This window comes from Pristis pectinata, chromosome 1 (assembly GCF_009764475.1).
Source record: "Pristis pectinata isolate sPriPec2 chromosome 1, sPriPec2.1.pri, whole genome shotgun sequence".
In the NCBI taxonomy this organism is placed as follows: domain Eukaryota; kingdom Metazoa; phylum Chordata; class Chondrichthyes; order Rhinopristiformes; family Pristidae; genus Pristis; species Pristis pectinata.
The window spans coordinates 72,279,179-72,301,216 of record NC_067405.1 but is presented as its reverse complement, the minus strand read 5'-3'; the positions used below and the strand labels follow the sequence as shown (position 1 = coordinate 72,301,216).

The following is a 22,038-nucleotide window of genomic DNA, read 5'->3' as shown; positions in this document are numbered from 1 at the left end:
TCTTTCACCTAATCTCTGCTTCCGTTTTACATATTGGCCACTCTTCTACACTGGTAAAGTAGACTGAACTTTAATTTTAAATGCCATTTATCATATCTAACATCACAAGGCGTCAGTCATGGTTCAGTAAGTTGGCTGTATTCTTATTACTAAGTCAGAATTTACTGGGTTTGAGCCCTGCACCAGAGCAGATGAGCTAGGTTGATAGCCCTGTGCAGTACTGAGGGAGTGCTACATGATGCAGCTGTTGTCCGTATTCTGGATGGCCTATCCAGAATATAGGCCTCCTGGGTGAAGAAAAAAATTCCATGGCACCACTTGAAGGGCAGAAGAGCTTCCTCAGTATCCTGCTCATTTATCCATTTGATAATAGATTTATGGAACTTTGCTGTGTTCAAAACGGCTGTCTCATTTTCAAATGCTACGGTACTTCAACATTTCAGAAGTATTTTATAGAAAGTGAAATACTTCACAATCTAACAGCCTTCTCCTGTCTCCTGCTGGATAAAATTCCATCCCTCAGTTGTTAAAGTGCATGCTCTCTTCTACAGAATGATACATTACAAATCACCTTGCAAGTTCATATTCAGAAATTAGAAATGAAAACATTTGCAGCAATTATAATACACATGCTGGGTTCATGACCCCAGCTAGTGTTTGATGTATCCAGTTGGACAAATTGAGTTGCTGAGAGACAGAACAATGAGAAGTGCTTAAATGGAACCAAGCCAATTTATCCTACACTTTCCCAGAATATCTGCATACCACATGTAGCTTTCTATGTTAAAACATCTGATGCCGAAATAAACCTACTGCTAACTGAGATTCATGGAAACAGAACTTGCATTTATATAGCTCCTTTCACAATCTGAACATGTTCCAAAGTGCTTTACACAGTACTTTTTGAAGTGCAAGTGTTGTAAAGCAAGAAACGAGGCAACTAATTTTCATACAGCAAGATCCCATTACAAGCAAAGTAATAACGAGCGCTTCAGTTATACAAGTTGAGGGATAACTATTGGCCAGGACATTGGGCAGAATGTTCTCGCTCTTTTTTTGAACTTAGACTGAGCTTTAGTCTAATGTCTTGCCTGAAACAAGTTACTTCAGACAATGTCACACTCCCTCAGTAGTACAATGAGGTGCCAGGTGTTACCCTCTGGAGTAAGCCTTGAACTTACTGGTTTGTGACTCGGAGCTTAGAGTGCTATTAACTGAACCAGCTAACAAAGCGTTCCAAAGGTATGTTTCTGCTTTCACATTAGGCAGACAGAAAACTGAGCAGGAAGAAGGAATACAGAAGCTTCGACATGAAGTGTGGAAGGAAAGTTATAGGCCAGTCAGAGGCTTCACTGTTGAGGGGTATCCTGAAGGTGAGATTCCATTTGTAAAAAGCAACACGTTGGCCAGACTCCCACTTCAATCAATTATTGTAAAATCTAAACAGTCTGCTTGTCCCCTCAAATGATTAATGGCAAATTCAGTAAATTAATGAGGAAAAAAAGTAGACTCCTGCTTCTTGCCGGGTTTTATTAATTGGTTAGCAGCATAGTTGAATCCTGATGAAAGTACAATTGGCAAGCCAAGAAATGTTACGCTTGAGCAAAGATCCCTATAAACTGTATTATGTAAAATAAAAACAGGCAATTTGCAAAATGTTGTTACAAGTTCTATTTGAATAAATAAATGAGAAAGATTAATATAGTTCCAGGCTCATTCTCTAGGCATTGTGGCGAAAACTGGAAGGACACAACATTTGGCTGTTCTGTGCCTGTATTAGCAGGGATAAATACACAAGAACTAAGAGCAAGATTAGGCCATTCTACTCTTCAAGTCTGCTATGACATTCTTCAAGATCACGGCTGATCTTCTACCTCAGCTCCATTTTCCTGCACTTCCCCCATACACCTTGATTTTCTCAATAGGTTCCTGTTCCACACTGCTTTAAAGAAGGACCAAGTTACAAAATAATGGATATAGTATTTTATTTCTCATTGACATTCTGCCCCTAAGTAACCTCATCTGAAAGTCAGTTTCCACATGTATATCTCTAAATTCCTCTACCAGCTCTAAATTATCAGGCAGCTTGGCTGAGTACTCAATGAGCATAAATTTCTTCCAATTAAGCATTGGGAAAACTGAAGCCATTGATTTTGGTGCTGTCATAAACCGTTTCCTCGCTATTGACTCCATCCCTCTCCCCAGCAACTCTGAAAACTGAACCACACCATTTGCTATTTTTTAATCTGAATGACAGCCTGCACATGACCAGAACCACCAATCCCACCTCTGTTACTTGGCTTAACTCCATTCCAACTCATCTGTTGTCAAAACCATGCCTTTGTTACCTTCAGAATTAGCTATTCCATTGCAATCCTGGTCAGCTTCCCTTGTTCTACTGTAAGTAAATCTGAGGTTGTCCACAAAGTCAACTGCCCAAGCCTTGCTTATCCATCAGCTCTGTGCTTCTCACCTCCCTGGTAAAACAATACCTCAATTTATTTTTTTTATTTTCAAAACTATCCAAGACCTCACTGCTCCCTTTCCTTGTAATCACTTGTGGTACTATAACCTTCTGAGATATCTGAACTCAAGCAATTCTGCCCTCTTGATCATCCCTAAAGCTAAGCTTTCAACTGCCAATACCCTGAATTTTGGAATTTCAAATCTTCTCTCTTTCTTTCCTCCTTTAAGACACTTAAAACCTAATTGTTTATGGGGCTCAGTGTCAAACATTGTTAATATCTCTGTAAGGTGTTAATGAAATGAAAGTTGTTGTTAAAAGTTACCGATTACTAGAAATGATTTAGAACCTTCCATACAGTCTTAACACCAATTCCATCCTTTCCTCTCTGATAGCATTACTGTTGTGCAGATTAAGTGGAGACAACGTTACTTATGGAAAAAGTCAGGATAAAAAGTAAGCAATGATGAACTTTAGGTTGCTCACATTAACTGTTCATTTACTGGGATTTAAAAATGAAATTAATGTACTACTTGAGAGAGAAGAATGAATTTCAGCTCTCTGCAAAGCAAGATATTCCAAATAAAAGTCAAAAATGATGTTTTCAAAAAAAAGGTCGACCTTAAACTTCACTGAAGTGTGAAATCCAGACCATGGAGAGGATATGGAATTAACAGTCTAAGGAAAAATGATGCCTGAGTAAATAATTTATGTGAAATACACATGAGGTTTGAGTCACTGAGAAGATGTACAATATGCTTCTGAGAATTTGATCTTTACTGGGTTAACTGTTAGAAATGCACACATAGAATGTCAAAAAAAAAATACATTGCACAGAAGCCAGAGCATTTGGACCAATTGTTCTGTGTCATTTGTGGTCAACAAGCTCTCTTCTTCAGTTCAACCCATCAGCATACCCTATTTTTTTTCTTGTGTATTTATCTAGTTCAAGTTATTTATCTCAATTACTTGTGGGGATTAGCACTACATTCTCACCACTCTGCGCAACAATATTTCTACTGAGTTCATGTTTGTGGCCCCTGGGTCTGATTTCTCTCACATGGAAACATCTACCAATCTACCATACTGAAACATTTCTTAGAGTTCTATAAGGTCATCCCTCAGCCTAGAGAAAAGAGCTCCAACCCGTTTCGTTTTCCTTTATGATTGTAAGTGTCATCCTCGTAAAATTAATGTACAGTTCTGATTTAGCACAATGGTAAAAGTAGTAATTATTTCTTCATACCCTGCCTCGCCGCCAATTCACCATTAATCTGTTATTACAGTCTCTCCTGTGTGTGATATAGCCATCCTTTCACTTCGAAGCCAACTATGTCTTCAGAACGCCTTGGGGAGCCAGCGATGAGTAAACTGAATAACAACAATTGTTCCAAGGGCCTGTCAAGCATCGTTTTTCTGCCTTTTGAGTTTGAATTGCTGTAATTAGTTATCTTGCCTAGCAAAGCAGATCTTGAATAGGGTCTAATGAAGTTACAGGGAAGGAAAGGAAGCGAGGGGGTTGGGAGAGAAAAGGAGACCCCTCCAGTGAGTGGCGTGCTTATACAACCCCCAGCTCAGAGCAGCTTCCATGGCTGCTTGAGGTTCGGCCATGCATGCTGAGTCAAAGTGACCATTTTCAGAAGCAGGACGATCATGTGGCTTGACAGCCCACAGCTTCCCATGCAGTGGTTCACCTACTGTGATCTGATACAGCCATGAACATCTCTGTTTATCTTCAAGTATGGGAAGCTGGTCATTGCTCTCCATTACGTTGCCTTGGGAAAGAGCATAAGACAATGGTCCCAGGAGAGCTCTGGGATAGAGAGGTCTATTAAATAGGTTACTACCCCCACACACATTCTGTTCATTTTGCTCTGTGATTTTATCAGACTTGCTTTTATTCTCTAGAATATTTTAAATTAGAAGCTGCTATTTACTTTCAACAACATAATGATGCGCCACAAGGTTCACAGGAGCGTGCTCAAAAGCTGACAATGAGAGACCAAAAGTTTGACCAGAGTGATGGGAACAACTCAAGGAAGAGAGAAGTAAGAGACATTAAAGAATGGCATTTCAAAGGTTCCAGTGGTGGGCAATAAGGCCAGCAGAAGAACTCTTGGTAATATCTTTAGCCAATTTAACACACCTAGTGACTTCCTGAACGAGACTGTGAAGGATGGAATCAAGCCTTGGATTAACATCAAATTATCCCAGATTCAACTGCCTGTACAGAATTAGATAATCTCACCTGTTTTTTTGTGGTGGGAGATGCAGGATTAGTTTCCATTAAATCATAATTAGAAAGCACCCACGTATGGTTACTGGGCAATTACAACATCAGGCACAGAATCACAGAATCATTACCCAAGGGGGACTAGTCACCCATCAAACCGGTGACAGTATTTTTCAAAAGAGTAACTTGGTTCTATTTCCAGACTCCTTCCTCAATGCCTGCAAATGTTTTGATCCAGTATTTATCCTGTTCCTTTTTTTTAAGGCCACAGTTGAGTCTTCTTCCACTGCCCTTTGAGGCATCATTACTGGGATCTCAACTACTTACTGGATGTAAAAGTTATTCCTCTTGCCAGCTGTGTTTCTTTGACCAATCACTTCAAACCTGTGCCTTATGATTTATGAGCCTTCTATTGATTCAAACACTTCCACTCTATTCCCGATTCCTCTCCAGTCCTAATTCAGGGTCTCAACCCAAAACGTCAACTATCCATTTCCCTCCATAGATGCTGCCTGACCTGCTGATTTCCTCCAGATTTTGTGTATTGCTTCCTCTCAATTCACTTTGTCTGTATCTTTCATAATTTTAAACAATTATGAAATCATCTCTCAGCCTTCTCTGATAGCCCAGATTCTCAAGTCTATCCATTTAGCCAATATCCCCAACATCCTGCAAACATTCAAGCAAGTCTTTCCTGCACTGCTCTACAACCATCACATCCTATCTAAAGTGATAAAGCTCCCAAGAAACCATCACACTAATGATACTATTTCAACAATGATCTATCACTTGCAATAAGTAAAAATCAAGACTATCAAAAATAACTAATTATTAAATTTGGGACTATGCAAGGAAAAGGAATCATAGTGCTCTCACTGGTGAAGTAGATACTAAGAGATACCAACATCAATCACCTGTAAGCACACAGCATCTTGACTCATGCTGAACGAACATGCTCCTGGATGAAGTGCAGATGAGAAAGCAAGGCATTATAGTTAAGCTAAAAGTTGCTCTGGGGGAAATAATAGAGATGATAATTAGGTCTAGAATGACAAAGCACCTTCAAAATTTTGAACTGTATAAGCCTCCTTGGACATGTAGAGGAGAGGTCATGTTTGATAAACCTGATTAGATTCCTGAGGAGGTGACTAAAGTGGTGAGAATGTCAATGATAGCTGTTAATATGGATTTCCAGAAGACATTTGCGAGAGTCGTTCATAAAGCAATTATTAAAGTTGAAGCAGATGGAACTGAAGCCAAATTATTGACCTGGCTGAGCAGGAGAGAGTAAGTAAAGATGCCTGGCCAGTGCACTAATTGACAATGTGTGAAGAGTGCAGTCACACAAGGATCTGTGTTGAGGCCTCAACTATTGACCACTTAAGTTGATGGAATAGAAAACCCCATGTTGTGACAAAAGTGAAAATGCCAGCTACGCTTTAGGTGGCAGTAATCTCACCCAAGTCAGATGCTGTGGTTTCAAGCTCCAACCCAGAGAAGAGCATGCAAATCAAGATTGATACTGCAACTAATCACTGAAATCTGCTCTATCAGTGGTACCATCTCATGGATGAAATCTTAAATTGAAGATCCATTTACTCTCTCAAGCGTACATTAAGGATTCCATGGCACTACTTTGAAGAAAAGCAGGGTCCCCCACCAATATTTATCTCTCAATAAACATCACAAGCAAATTATATTGAATAGGTGTTTATGGAACTATTCTGTGCACAAAGTGGCTGTTGTGTTTTCTACCTAAAGCTATTTAAATTCATTGCCCATAAATAAGTTTGGTATGTCACTAGTCACAAAAGGCATTGTGTAAATGCATTTTTTTCTTCCTTTTATATTAAAGCTGCATCACAGCCTGATACAGAGGCTCAAGTGCACAGGATTGCAAGAGGCTGCAGACAGTTATAGACTCAGCCAGCTCCATCAAACGCACAACTCTCCCCACCATCAAGGACATCTTCAAAAGGTGGTGCCTCAAGAAGGTTGCAGTCATCACTAAGGACCCACACCATCCGGAACATGCCCTTTTACTACCATCGGGGAGGAGGTACAGGAGCCTGAAGACCCACAGTCAACGATTTAGGAACAGCTTCTTCCCCTCCGCCATCAGATTTCTGAACGGTCCATGAACCTATGAACACTACCTCATTATTCTTTTTTAGCACTATTTATTTATTTATTGAGTAATTTATAGTAATTTTACATCTTTGCACTGTACTACTGCCACAAAACAACAAATTTCACGATATACAAGTCAGTGATAATAAACCTGATTCTGAAGTTTGCTAATGACAGACAGGTAGCTGGCATTGAATACAGTAAACATGCAAAGGAAATGAGCACAACTGCAGATTTTAATGAAAGCAAGGTAAAATCATGTACTTCAGATGTAAAAGGTTTGACCAGAATACTTCCTAATACTGAAAAGTTAGTTACGGTATTGATCCAAAGAATCAAAATTATTAAAATCAAGGTTATTAAAATCTCATGGACATGTACAAAATATAAATTAAGAAGACGGACAGAACCTGGGCTATTATATCAAGAGGACTAGGATACATGGATGATGAGGTATACAAGGCCCTAGGGAGACCTTATAGGGAATACTGCATTCAGTCTGGGTACCACATGAGAGAGAATGTTGTACTGGCCTCAGAGGGAGGGCAGCTTGGATTTACCTGAATGATGGCTCGACTCCAACATTTAAAATATAGCAAGAGATTAAGCAACATGAGGCTATGTTCCTTGGAACTTAGAAGGCTATGAGAAGAATGGATCAAAAGTTTACAAAATACTTTGGGAATTGATAGTAGATGTAAAGTAATTATTTCTGTTCGTATGAGGGTCTGGGAATAGAGCCACAGCCGAATGACTAGGACCAACCTTATCAGCACTGATGGAAGAAAACACTTCAAAATTCAAAGAACGGTTAAGTTTGGATTTCTCTTTTGCAAATGGGAGTGTTAATTTAGGTTGATAGTATTTTGCTCACCAAAAATCTCTCAAGGGTTTTGGATATTTACAACTACATTTCACAGATCGGCCATGATGTTATTGAGTGGTAGAACCGGTTTGAGAAGTTAAGTAGCCCACCCCTGTTTCTATGTGTAGGAGGAATGATGATGATGCAGATATGTATGGCCAGCATTCACAACAGAAGACAAGACAGGTGGGTTGGGGTTGGGGAAAAGAGAAATGAGATTTGTGGAGCACTGCAAAGTATTTAAATAGAAGGTGCTCTGATTTAACAGTTTCACCAACGTGCTACTTACCCTACTGAAATGTGAAGGGAAGGGAGCAGAAAGAATGCTTGAATGATCAACATCCATGCCATGTTATTAGATTATACCTGTAATGCAACTGCAGATCTTAAACAATCAACAGGGGTTGTGCAGCATCCAAGAGTAATAGAAGAGAAAAATAGGTGCACAAAGGAATGGGAGCATTAGATAGAATAGAGAAGGAAGTAGTGCAATATTAGATGAGAGCAGATTAAGGAGTACAAAAACTGATTTAGAATGCATGTACGTAAAGCCTCAGTGAGTGAATGAGATCTATGAGCTACAAGCACAAAAAGCCATGGAGATTATGATGCAGTCCCAATAACCAAAACATGGCTCACAAATAAAAAGCGCAGGGACGGGGCACCTAAGATATAAGGTTTTTCAGAAAAGGCAGGAAAGGAGAAAAAAGGTGTGGTGACAATACTAATTAACGAAGATTATAGTGCTGAGGGCAGGAAGACAGAGATCTTGGGGGGGGGGGGGGTGGGAGGGCGGAGGGAGGTGGGGGTAGATATCGAATCCATTTAGTTAAATGTTAAGAAGAGGGAGCTATCATACTACCAACTGGCCATCAAAATAGAGACAGAGAGAGACGCAGAGAGACAGAAACAAGAAAATCTGCAGGGATATTACAGAAATGCACAGGAACTGTAGTGTGTTGATACTGGATGACAATCAATATTGATTGGGAAAATATTGCAGACTTTCTGAAATTCTTAGAGAACTTGCCTTCATATGTTCCTGGTCTGGTGAATAAAGAGACATTGTTGGATCTGGTTCTGAGAGGCAATATGGGCCAAGTGAATTACATGTCAGCGAGAGACAGCAATGATCGTCAGACTGTAAGGTTTACATTAATTATGGAGGTGGGCAGGGGAAATCCAAAGTAAAACTTCTACATGGGTATTGGGCTAACTTCAACAGAATGAGAAAGGACATGGCCAGGGTAAAACGGAACCAAAATAGTACCAGGCAAAAATGTAATTCAACCCTTAAAGAACAGATGTTTCAAGTAGAGACTAGGTACATTCCCACGGGTAGGATATGCAAGGGCATCAAATCCAGGGCTCCATGGTTGACAAAGAAGGTGAGATAAAGCTGAATGAAGAAAGATATGCTCGATAAATGTCAGGTGAATAACTCCAACGAGAACCACGGTGTATATAATTAGCTGAGAGGGGAAGTGAAAAGGAAAATAAGACATGTAAAGACAACGTACTTAAAATATCTTCTTTAGGTGCACAAGAAAGGGGTTATGAAAATGGTGAGATTAGAGGTTACAGGTGATTTAATTGAAACATACTAAATCTCAAGGAGAGCTGACATGGTGCATATGGAGAGAACGTTTATTCTTGTCGGATAATCTAGAACTAAGAATGGCCAACTCTCGTTTCAGATTTGAATGTGAACTATGCATTGATGCAATACGCAAAAAGTGCTGGAGGAACTCAGCAGGTCACGAGCCTCCGTATCCAACACATCATTCGCCGCAACTTCTGCCACCTCCAACAGAATCCTACCACCAGGCACATCTTCCCTTCACCTCCTCTCTCCACTTTCCGAAGGGACCACTCTCTCCGTGACTCTCTTGTCCACTCGTCCCTCCCCACTGATAAGCCCCCTGGCACTTATGCCTGCAACCACACCAAGTGCTACACCTGTCCCTACACCTCCTTATAACAGCCAAGACCTCCCAGTGGCCACCCACCTCAATTCCACATCCCACTCCCATAATGACATGCCTATCCATGGCCTCCTCTACTGCCACATTGTGGCCAGGAGCAGGTTGGAGGAACACCACCTCATATTCCACCTTGGGAGTCTCCAACCTGATGGCCTCAACATTGATTTCTCTAACTTCCAGTAACCCCACTCCTTTTTTCTTCCCCCCTACTCCTTTGTCTTCCCTTATTCCTGTGACTCCCTTCCCCATGCCCATCTCCTCTCCACCCCTCCTCCATCCTTTATTCCATGCTCCATTGCCCTCTCCTACTGGATTCCTCCTTCTTCAGCCCTTTGCCTCTTCTACCTATCACCTCTCAGCTTATTACATCTTCTCTCCCTCCCCCACCCACCTGCCATCCCCCTCTCACCTGGACTCGCCTATCACCTGCCTGCGTGTGCTCCTCCCCTTCCCCCTACCTTGTTATTCTGGCTACTGCCCTCTTCCTTTCCTGTCCTGATGAAGGATCTTGACCCAAAACGTCGACTGTTTATTTCCCTCCATGGATGCTGCCTGACCTGCTGAGTTCCTCCAGCACTTTTTGTATATTTCTCCAGATTCAAGCATTTGCAGAATTTTTTGAGTTTATGCATTGATGCATAAGCTGTAACTGCAATGCTAAATGAGGTAAGGGAATGTCCCCAAAATGTTTTTGAAGGAGAGATAGTAGAGATGGTGGATGGAGTGAAAATTGATAACAGGAAGCTGGCACTGCTCAAAGTAAATCACCAGATCTGGGCAGGATACATCCAAGAGTGCTGAGGTTGAAATGTCATAATTTTCTAATCCTCCCTAGGCATCAGGGAAGTGCCAGAGGATTGAAAAGTGGCAAATTTAACAATCAAAATATTGAAAAAAGGATGCAAGGATCTGCCAAGTGACTGCAAAAGTTGGTTTAACCTCAGGTTTTTAGGAAAAATTACTAAGAAAACATTAACGAGGCACTTGGTGAAGTTTGAGTTGACAAAGGACAACCAGCATGGATTTGTGAAATGTCATTTGTGTTTGACCAATCCGAATGAAATTTCTGACAAAGTGAGAGAGAAGGCTGATTAAGAGAATGCAAGGATCTTCAGAAGGCAGTTATAAAGTTCCATACAATTTTGATTTGTAAAATTGATGTCCAGAGATGTGAAACATCAATAACAATATGGATAGGAAATTGTCTTAAAGGCAGAAAGATGGTAAATAGTTACTTTTTAGATTGAAGGATGGTAGGCAGAGATGTTCCAAAGGATCAGTGTTGGGATTACTAATTCTTTTTTGATATTTATTAATGAGTGAATATAGGTGCATGTGTGCAAGATTTCCAAATTTGCAGATGACAGAAAGTTTGGAGGATGCAAACACTGGAAGAGGATGGTAATAAACTGCAAGTGGACATGGTTACTCTGGCTAAGCAGGTAGCAAAGTGATATTGAAACTTAATACAGAGAAGTATGAAGTGATACACCTTGGCAAAAGGAATGAGGGATGATACAGATTAAATGGAGCAGTTCTCAAGGAGCAGAAGACCCTGGGTGTGCATTCATTCTTGAAAATGAAAGGATAATGTTGAGCAAATGATTAGTAAAGCAAGTGCGATCCTGGGATTCATAAATAGAGCCAGAGAGAACAAAAGCAGAGAAGTTATGGTGCATTTGCATAATGCACTGGTTAGGTCACAACTAGGGTAATGGTCAACTAACTTTGGGAAGGATGTAAAAGATCCTAGAAAGGATGTGAAAAATATTTACTGGAATGCTTCAAGAGATGAGGGGTTTCAATAAGAAGCTTAAATGGAGAAGCTGAGGTCCTTCTTCTCGGAATAAAGAAGATTCAGAAGAGATTTGATGATGTACAAGATCACCACTGGTATATATAGAGTAGAGGGAAGCCATCCCCATTAGAAGATGATTCAAAAGCTGGAAGGCGTGCAAAGTTAAAATTCTGGACAGGAGATGCAAGGGGAAGCGAGCTAAAAAGCCTTTACTCAGAGTTGGTATGACCTGAAATTCAATTCCTGTAGGTGAGGTACAAATATAATCAGTGCCTTCAAAAGAAAATTGGATAGGCATGGAGAGAGAATAATTGTAGGACCATGCCAAAGAACAGGGGAGTGGGAATGATGGGAGCAGTCTAGGCTTGTTGGATCAAATGGCCCTTTCAGTGCCGTAACAATTCTTTGATTCTATCTGGCTTCATCAGCCCTGGGACCTCATCACTATTGTAGCACCATCATTCTTATGTTATCATTCTTCTGCTGTATAATGTACACAGGACATTAACAATCTATCAGAAATCAGATTGTGCTGGCACCAAGTTAGCTTCTAATCACAGCAAGAAATTCATACTGCGCACAGAATCTAATCTGCAGTGGTCAAAATAATTATTTCCTAGCCCTTCCTATTTACCTTGCACCTGTGCGACTCAGTATACAAGAAGCTTTCACAGGATCAAAGTCAGCCCTGATTGCATTACATATACATTAGGGCTGCCGCCTTTCAAAATAAAAATGGGCTTTGGTTTAACCCTGATCATGGGGGACCAGCAACTCCGCAGCGAGCACTTGACACATCAGTAAATTTAGTTCTCTTACATAGAGTAAAAGTGTTGGAAATACTCAGTGGTTCAGGCAGCAACAATGAGAGGGAAGAAGTCAACATTTCAGTGAGATGATCTTTCATCAGAAATGCTAAAAGTTACAGATAAAACAAGTTTTAAAATGCAGAAAGAACAGAAGACCTGTGAGAGGATGGAAGGTGGGAGAAGGCAGGAGATAAGATCACTTTATAGAATCAGTTGCTACAATAGTAGACATACATATGGCAATCATTTTACACACAGGAAAGTCCCACAATCAGGAATGAGATACAAAGTCAGGTAATCTATCGTAGAAACAATGGATATCTGCCAGGTATCCCCTGCTCTTCTTTGGATAGTGTCATAAGATCATTTTATGTCCATAATAATAGTAAACCCTGGCCTCAATTTAATGTCCTATCTGAGCAGAGATATCTCCAACAGTGCAGCACTCCTTCAGTACTACAATGAATTGTCAGCCTGGATGTTAACTCGAGTCCCTGGAGGGTTTGTCTGTTTGAAGAAGCTAAGCATTTCAAATACAGACGACTGAGGCACAGTCAAGTCTGTTCAGGTGGTTGTTAAACATTCAGTGACTTTTTTTTAAATGAGCAGCAGAGAGCTCTGCCAACATTCCTCTTTTAACTAAATGAACAAAAACTAAATGAACAAAAACAAAATGAATCCATTGGTCTTTCATCTTGTTGTTTGGAATGTAGCAGGTAGAGAAATAATACTGAACTTACAACAGAACAGTCACAAGACTTCATGCTAAGCAGTGTGAGTTATTCTGATTAACATACCCACATCACAGCCAAGATTTGATCTTCCCGATTTATAAAGGAAAGCATGAAATAAGGACGTTTTACTTCTGCAGATCCTTTCCCTACCTCTGGACGTGCACCTTATCACCAGTATGGTGCCTATGATGAACAGCCAGTGTGGAACAACTAGCTTCTACACCCTGGATTAGGGAGGACAAAATCAACCAGATTGCTGCTCATGGGCAATGCCCAGTGAGTTAGAAGGGACACAGCTTTGGTAGGTAATCAAATCAGGCTTGGCCTTTATATTCACGTGTGGTCAAGAAATCTGCAAAGTTTGCACAGAGGAGATGGATGCCAACACTATCTGGGAGAAAATTCCCATAAAGCACACCGGCAAGAAAAACAAATGTCAAATCTGTTAAGGCCTTTTTACTCTTGCATAAAGAATTACTCCAACTTTCATTTTAAATAACAGCTGGTTCAATTTGGACTTGGACATTAAATGACAAAAAGCTTAGTTATTTTAGTCACAGTGAACAGCTCCATTCAAATCAGCTTGCTGCTCTTGGGAGTACATGTGCCACTTTCTATGTCCACAGACTTCGCTGATCTATTGCCTCAATTCAGGTCACACTAAATTATAACCTACTGGGACTAATGGAATACAGGTATGAGTTTATTTCCCAAATAAACAATCTAACAAACTGAACAGAAGAAAACAAGACAGCCCAAAGGGTTTAGAAAAGCTGCCAAAAGGTTTCCGTGCCTGCAATGTAATACTTCCATCTGATTAAAGTCATTTACTCAAACTGAACTCGGTTAATGGAGGCTTTGCTGTCATTAATTGACTTTTAGATCAATAGTATACAAAGTGCCGGTGACAGCCTCATGCCACATAGAGGTTGGAATAATCCTTCACTGCCTGTTTATATGTGCAAATCTCCAGCATTCACAATACCTTTATCCCCACCCTTCCTCCTGCTGCCTAGGTCCCAAAAGCCAGAACTTCCTCTCCTTCTTTAAGGTGCTCCATTAAAATCACCTCTTTGACCAGGCTTTCGGTCAAGTGCCCCATTAAGTCCTTGTGCTGTTCAGTGTCCTATAGTCTGAAAATTCTCATGTGAAATCATTCTGTGACATTAAGTACATTAATGTACTTGTGTTATGTGTAGTTCTGGTCCCTACACTATAGAAAGGATGTGGTTAAGCTAGAGAGTGCAGAAAAGATTCACAAGGATGTTGCTAGGACAGGAGGCTTGAGTTATAGGGATAGACTGGATAGGTTGGGACTGTCTTCCCTGGAACAAAGGAGGCAGAGGGGTGACCTTATGGAGGTTTATAAAATTATGAGGGGCATAAATAGGGTAGATAGTCACTGTCTTTTTCCCAGGATAGGGGAGTCTAAAACTAGAGGGCATAGGTTTAAGGTGAAAGGGGAAAGATTTAATGGGGATCTGAGGGTCAAGCTTTTCACACAGAGGGTGGTGGGTACGTGGGACGAGCTGCCAGAGGAAGTGGTTGAGATAGGTACAATTACAATGTTTAAAAGACATTTAGACAGCACATGGATAGGAAAGGTTTAGAGTGATATGGGCCATTTTCAGGCAAACAGGGTTAGCATAGATAGGCACCTTGGTTGACGTGGACAAGATGGGCCAAAGGGCCTGTTTCTGTGATGTATAATTCTATGAATCTATTTAATGTGCAAGACAAATAGAAGTTGTTTTTGGTGTATAGTGTTCTATTCAGTTACAATGGTGCTGAATTTGTTGAGTTTTATTCAGTAAATTCAACAACAGTGAGATCAGCATCTAGACATACACACACAAAAAATAATTTCTTTATGTACATAATAAAAATGTTCCCAATGTGCTTCGCAGCAACATCTTAAAGGAGGAAATGGTGGTGTTTAGGAAGGTTGATGAAGATACTGACTTTGGGAAGAAAGAAATAGAGTCACAGCAGAGATGGGTAGGTAAAGATTGACTACCTAAGTGGAGCACAGGAGTACCAAGACAAATTGTACTTTATCCCAAGTGCTGTCCTGGCTCAGAACTTCTAATTACACAGATGCACGGAGCGCAGGTTAGGCTAGATGGGATTATTAACATGCTGCTGAGCTCAGAAAGTAATGGTCAATGACCACCATGTTACATACCTGCTGAAGGTCAGCCAATGAGTACAAATGCACATGCTGCAGAATATATTCCCTGGGAAAGATCCTATGGAGAAAGAAAATAAAGTATTATAAAGCTTTGTTATCAGCGAACTGCAAAACCAAATGTGAAACTTTGAGCCATCTGGTGAAAAGACAAGCTTTGACATTGGGGCTTTTTGCCACTACAAAGAATCTTTAGGAAATTCAATACCTTCTGTTTATTCTCTCTTTCACAAGCTTGAAAACAGCATTGCCTGTTGGAAAATTGTTTTATGAGCGTCAGCAGCTGTTTAGCATCCCATTTTTCATGCAGCAGCCTTGACAACAAGTGCAGACTGGTGGCTCAGAAATGGAAAGTCTCTCAATGGAGCTCTGCCTCAGCTTAGATCACCCGATAATGATGCTGAAGGAAGGAACCCTGTGGTATATTTTCCTCTGCGTGGTTTGAAAGCACTTTGGTCTTTTTTTGCAATATTGCATCTATAAAGCACCATTCACAACACTGCATGTCTCAGAGCACTTTACAATGAAGCACTTTTGCACTGTAATCATTGATGAAATGTAGGAAACACAATAACGTGGCAAGGTCCCACAAACAGCAATATGACAATGACTTAGTAATTTGCTTTTAAGGTGTTGATTGAGTGAAAAATACCAGTTAGGACACCAGGAAAAGCTCCTCATTCTTCCAAAATTGGCGTGGAACCTTATATGTCTATTGGAGGGACAGGTAGAAACTTGATTTATGTCTGATCTTCAGAGTAGTGGCCTCTCAATAATATATCAGAATGTCTTCCTGAATTTCATGGCAAGCGTGCTATCAACTGAACCATTCAAATACACCCAACAAAATCTGGTTTAAGATGAAGCTGCAAATCTGGATCTCACCTGACTTTTGGAAGTCTGGTCACAAGACAATTGAGGAGTTGTGATTCTTCAGGATTTTCTACTCTGGGGCTGCGGATACTGATTAATACCAGGACTTCTGGATTAAAGCAGAGCACTGCACATTTGGATGTTTAGAAGGATCTAAGATAGGGTATTTAATCCAAAGGCATAATCAGTGTAGAGCATACTCAATAATTCAGTACCCATAGCCTTCAGGGGTAGGGAGCTGCAAAGATTCATGACCACCCCCAGGAAGAAATTCCATTTGTGTTAAATGGTGGACCTCTTATTGTGGGGCAATAGCCCTTGGTTCTAGATTCCACCACCAGGGAAACATTCTCCTTGCATCTAACCCATGAAACTCTCCAAGAATACGTTGCAATGAAATCACCCCTCATTCTTCTAAATTCCAGGGAGTACAGGCTCATTTGTTATGAAGACAAGTCCCTCCCCAAGTCTAGTGAATCTTTGTGTAATTATATCCTTCCTTACACAGGATGAAAACTGTATTCAGTACTCTTATGGTCTCATCAAAGTACTGTCTAGTTGCAGTAAGGTAGGCACGCCATTTGCATTCCTAATTATTTGCTGATCCTACACACTAACTTGTGTTTCTTGCATCTCTAAGTACCAGCATTTAACAATCTGACTCCGTTTAAATAATAGCCTTTTCTATTCTACCTCCAAGACAGATCACCTCACGTTTCCCTACACTGCAAGAGGCTGGTGGAGCTGCTGCCTCACAGGGGTGGTGGCACAGTGGTGCAATGAGTAGAGCTGCTTGCTCACAGCTCCAGCAACCCAGGTTCAATCCTGACCTCCAGCACCATCTATGTGCAGAGTGCTGTGGCCACGTGGGTTTCCCCGGGTGCTCCAATTTCCTTGCATATACCAAAAAATGTGTGAGTTGGTAGGTTCATTACTCACTGTTTATTGTCCCTAGTGTGTAGGTACTTAGGGCTGGGGGATGGCTGGGGGGGGGGGGCAGGGGGGGGGAGAAGGAGGTGATGGGAATGTGGTGAGAATAAGATGGGTTTAGTCTCTTATTTTATGAAATAGCATTCATCTTTTTCCAATAATTCAATGTGGATTTCAGACAAATGGAGTTCTATAATGACTGTCACCCCTCTTTGCTGCAGAACAGTTAGACATTGTGCAGCTGTACAATCTAAGGCATCCTTTTACTTTTTCCTCCCTAGTCACTATAGAAACAATGCCACTAAAAAGGTTTTCAAAATGGGTAATTGAATTTCATGTAGAATCTGTTCCTAATTTGAGCGACAAAATTTTTACTAAGTCTGTGTCAGTCAAAGATCAAGTAGAAGGTGATCCAAGATGACATCTTTGTAAAACATTGCAAAGATTACCCATATGGTTCATATGCTTGGTACATATTTTCTATACGACAAATAAATGTTCCCAAAGTGAGTACATCTGAGGCTTTTCTACAATCACTAAAATTCTAAACCAGTTACAAACACCTTTGTTTGTAATACTCTTCATAATACAGCGTCTCACTTGCCCTGCTTTGCAGGGATCTGGCCACACATCACTAGCTCTGTCCATAGACTTGACTTAGTTATTAACCTCTAGCCTCAAAGTCAAAAGATTTTGGGTTTGAGATCTAGTCCATACACTTAAGAACAAATAAATTCAGGCTGACACTCCAGTTCAGTACTGAGAGAGCACTGCCACACAATTCTCCCATGGGATAGACTAATCAATCCTCTGTATGAACCAATAAGATCTTCCAAACAAAGCACTGATTATTTAATGTAACCCCCCATACAATCCACAAATTACTACAAGAATCTTCCTTAAGTAAGCAACAGGCAGCATAGATATATTTTAAGCCGAAAGTGCTGGAATCACTCAGCATTTCAGGCAGCAGTAGTGGAGAGAGAAACAAAGTTGATGTTTCAGGTTAATGACCCTCTATGAGGAGTGGAATAGTGGGAAATTAAGTGTGTTTTAAGTTGCAGAGGGAAGGAGGGGTGTAAAGAATAAAGGAAAGGTCTGTGACGGGGTAGAGATCAAGGTCTGTCTTTTGATTCTTCTGAATTCTGACTTAGAAGTATATTGCCTTTCCATCATCATCACTGGATCTAAGTCCTGGAGCTCCCTATGCAATAAAACTGGGAGAGTATCCACACCAGAAGGACTAGAACAGTTCAAGGTTTCAGCTTACTGCACTCTTCTCAAAGGCAACTGAGGATAGGCAATAATGCTGGCCAGATTCCAACAATGAATAAATAGAAATGTCGAATCTTCATAAAAATATTGATTCGGCTACAAGACTATTGAACCCCATTTTGATCACTGGAGTTTGGGAAGGATGTGAAGACCTTGGAAGGATTCAGAAAAGAGTTAGTAGAGTGGACCTGGAAGGAACTTCAGTACGTGAATGGTCTGGGGGATTGTTCTTTGAAAAAGAAAGGCTGAAAGGTGATTAGAGAGAAATTTTGAAAATCTTGAAGAGTCTAGACAAAGTGAATGAAGAGAAATTGCTCCCATCGGCAGTATAGGTCAAAAACCAGAGGACAAGGATTTAAAATGATTGGCAAAAGACTCAGAAGTGACACAAAATGTTTTTTTCATGTAATGATTAGTTAAGATCTAGAATTCATTGCCTGATATGGTGGCAAAAGCAAACTCATTTGACACTTTCAAAAAGGAAACTGATGTGTACCTAATGAAGCTCATACTCAGTGCGGATCGGAAACATCACCTTCTCCTCACTGACCATCAACATGGGTGCACCTCAGGGCTGCATACTTAGCCCCCTGCTCTACTCTCTCTATCTTACGACTGCGTGGCTAAGCACAGCTCCAACGCCATCTACAAATTCGTTGATGACTCCACTGTTGTTGGCAGAATCACAGATGGTGACGAGGTGGCTTACAGGAGTGAGATAGGCCAGCTGGTTGAGTGGTGTCGTAACAATGTCAACAAGAGCAAGGAAGACTTTAGGAAGAGGAAGTCAGGCAAACACACACCAGTCCTCATTGAAGGGTCTGCGGGAGACAGGGTGAGCAGCTTTAAGTTCTTGGGTGTCAAAATCTCAGAGAGTCTATCCTAGACCCAGCACATAGATGCAACCACAAAGAAGGCACCCCAGTGTCTCTATTACCTTGAAGTTTAAGGAGATTTGGCATGTCATCGAAGACTCTGACACACATCTACAGATGGAAAGCATTCTTACTGGTTGCATCGCAGCCTGGTATGGAAACTCCAATGCACAGGAACGTGAGAAGTTATAGAGAGTGGTGGACTCAGCCAGTTGCATCATGGGTACAGCTCTTCCCACTATTGATGACATCTACAAGAAGCAATGTCTCAGGAAGGCAACATCCATCATCAGGGACTCCCACCTTGTGAGCCACACCCTCTTCTTGATGCTGCCATCAGGCAGGAGTTACAGGAGCCTGAAGACCCACACCACCAGGTTCAACAACAGCTTCTTCCCCACTGCCATCAGGTTCTTGAACCGGCCTGAAAAACCCTAACACTACCTCGGACTATATTTCTTTTTCTCTCTTTCCTACTAGTGTTTATTTTGTTGTTTATTTTTGTGCATGTGTAAGTAGATATAACTTATGTTAGTTTATGTTAACTTATGTTTGTCATGTTTGTAATGCACTGTGTTGCTGCTTCAAAAAGCTAATTTTCATGGCATTTATACCCTGGGTATGCATGCCTATGACCACAATAATCCTGAACTTGAGACTCAGAGATACAGCATGCAAATAGACCCTTCAGCCCTCGTCTCCACACCGATTATCAAGCCAATTAACCTACCAACCCGCACATCTTTGGGACGTGGGTGGAAACTGAAGCAGCCAGAGGAAACCCATGCAGTTACAGGGTAAATACGCAAACTCCGCACAGACAGCACCAGAGGTCAAGACTGAACATGGGGCACTGGAGCTGTGAGGCTCTTACTACCTTGACAGAGGGAAAAAAACTGTGCAGGGCCACAGGGAAAGACTTGGGGAAAACAGTTGACTAGATTCCTTACAGAGAGCTGGCATCATTCAGTGGCCCAACTGGCCTCCTCCTAAACTGCACCTGATTCTACAATGCAGTAATCAGCCTTACCATGGCAGATCAATTCGAGTAATTCTTCCATGTGATGCACTGCTTACTCAGTTCAGTTCACGTGTGAAATGACAATCTAATTTAAAATGCCAATGAGTTACTTTGAAAGTATATTTATTTAACACGTACATATCTGGAACTACACAAACTGTGCACTAATACCTGACCATAGCTGGTGATGATCACAGCCAGATACCTATAATGTACAAAAGGGTAAACAAACAAAATGTATGGACTCTAGCTTTGCACCATTACAATCCAATCAAACAATCTATTTATTTAACTGGTGCTGGGTAGGAAGTTAGTTGTGACTCAATAATAACCCTCCCACCTCTGAGTCAGAGGGCTGTGGATTCAAGTTCCACTCCAAAGGATGAGGGTAGTACTCCAGTTGTTACTTAGGGAGTACTGCTCTGATAACAGTGCCTAGTTTCAATGAAGCATTGAATCAAGGCCCTCTTGGCCCTATATTAATACCCCTTGACACTACTCCAAAAAGGTACAAGGAAGTTCTTCTGGGTATCCCAGTTGATGTTTATCCCTGAACCAACAGCACTAAAACAAATTATCTGATCATTATCGTACTTGTTGATGGGACTTGCCATGTGCAAATTGGCTGCCAAATTTTCTACATTTCAACAACAATTACACTTAAAGAATACTTCCTTGACTGCAAAAAGAAAGATTTGCATTTATAGCACCTTTCCTGCCTAAAGAATACCCCAAAGTACTTTATGGAGCTCTGATGGAGCGTTATCCCCATCGTAGGAAACTCAGCAACCAGTCTGCAAACAGTAAATTTTCCCAAACAAAGTGATAATCCCCAGATCATCTGTTTTAGTGATGATGTTGCTTGATGGGTTGACCAGGGCAGGCAGTGTGGGACATCAGAGGCCATGAAATGAGCTATAATAAAAACAAATGTAAATCCATTCGAGTTAATAATTCTCCATAAATACAGGGTGGTGTGGGACTTTGGCTGCTCTTCCATTCCCGATTACCATTCAGTGGTTTCTACAGACAATGGGAAAGCAGATCAGGATCGCCTGCACATTATTCCACATTCAATAACTTATCAATATTTATGATCTGAGCCCATTTCGAGAAGAATGGCAGTCAGATACAGTTAGAGGAGGGCCATCTATGCGACAAGAAGAAAAGGTAGGTCAAAAACTTGTGAAACTACAAGTTAAACTGGACTGAGGAAGGAATAGTTTGGCAATTAGTCCAATAGTTGCAGTGCTACAGTCCCGAATTAAAATAATCGGGCTGCTCGCTAATGAGAGCCATCTCTAACAAGGAGCCTGCAGCACCTGAGAGACAGATAAATCAAGCCGACAACTCTTCTTTATCGTTGTGATTACACTGAACCGTCAGAGCGCTAATTACATTTGCACATCAATAGGTTGCCTCTTATATACTGGGTTCCCATTTCATTACATTACTGTGATAACCTGTAATCAAATTATTAGCTAGCAATACATAGTAGCTATGTTGATTTATATTAAGGGGCAGATTATTAAATGCTTGTATCCAGATGGCACACACTGCAGGCATTAATCTGTGGTTTAATTTTGCATTTCTAATTTTTTACTGCAACACAAAGGATTCAAAAACTATTTGCTTTATATCCCCCATTCTCTTTTTTTAAAAATAGAAAGCTCTACTTTCCTGATCCAGACTCGTACAGTCTTATTCCCCCCTCAACTGTGTCCACTGGCCTGCACTGCAAATACATGAAATTTAAAATTCTCATCCATGGAGCTAAATCCCTCCAAGATTTTGCCCTCCTCTTTTTCAGCTGTAGCTCAACAACACTCTTCAATCCTTTCCTTCAAGTGTAGCAATA

General features: G+C 40.8%; 1 protein-coding gene across 6 annotated transcripts in view; it reads right to left on the bottom strand.

The window, feature by feature from the left end:
• The window catches only part of plekhm3 (pleckstrin homology domain containing, family M, member 3), a 111,047-nt gene that overhangs the window by 13,265 nt on the left and 75,744 nt on the right, over positions 1–22,038 (bottom strand). For all 6 annotated transcript variants that reach the window (XM_052028805.1, XM_052028803.1, XM_052028799.1 and 3 more), the window contains one exon: positions 15,204–15,267. In XM_052028805.1, the coding sequence (XP_051884765.1) occupies positions 15,204–15,267 (64 nt within the window). The remainder of the gene's footprint in view (positions 1–15,203; positions 15,268–22,038) is intronic.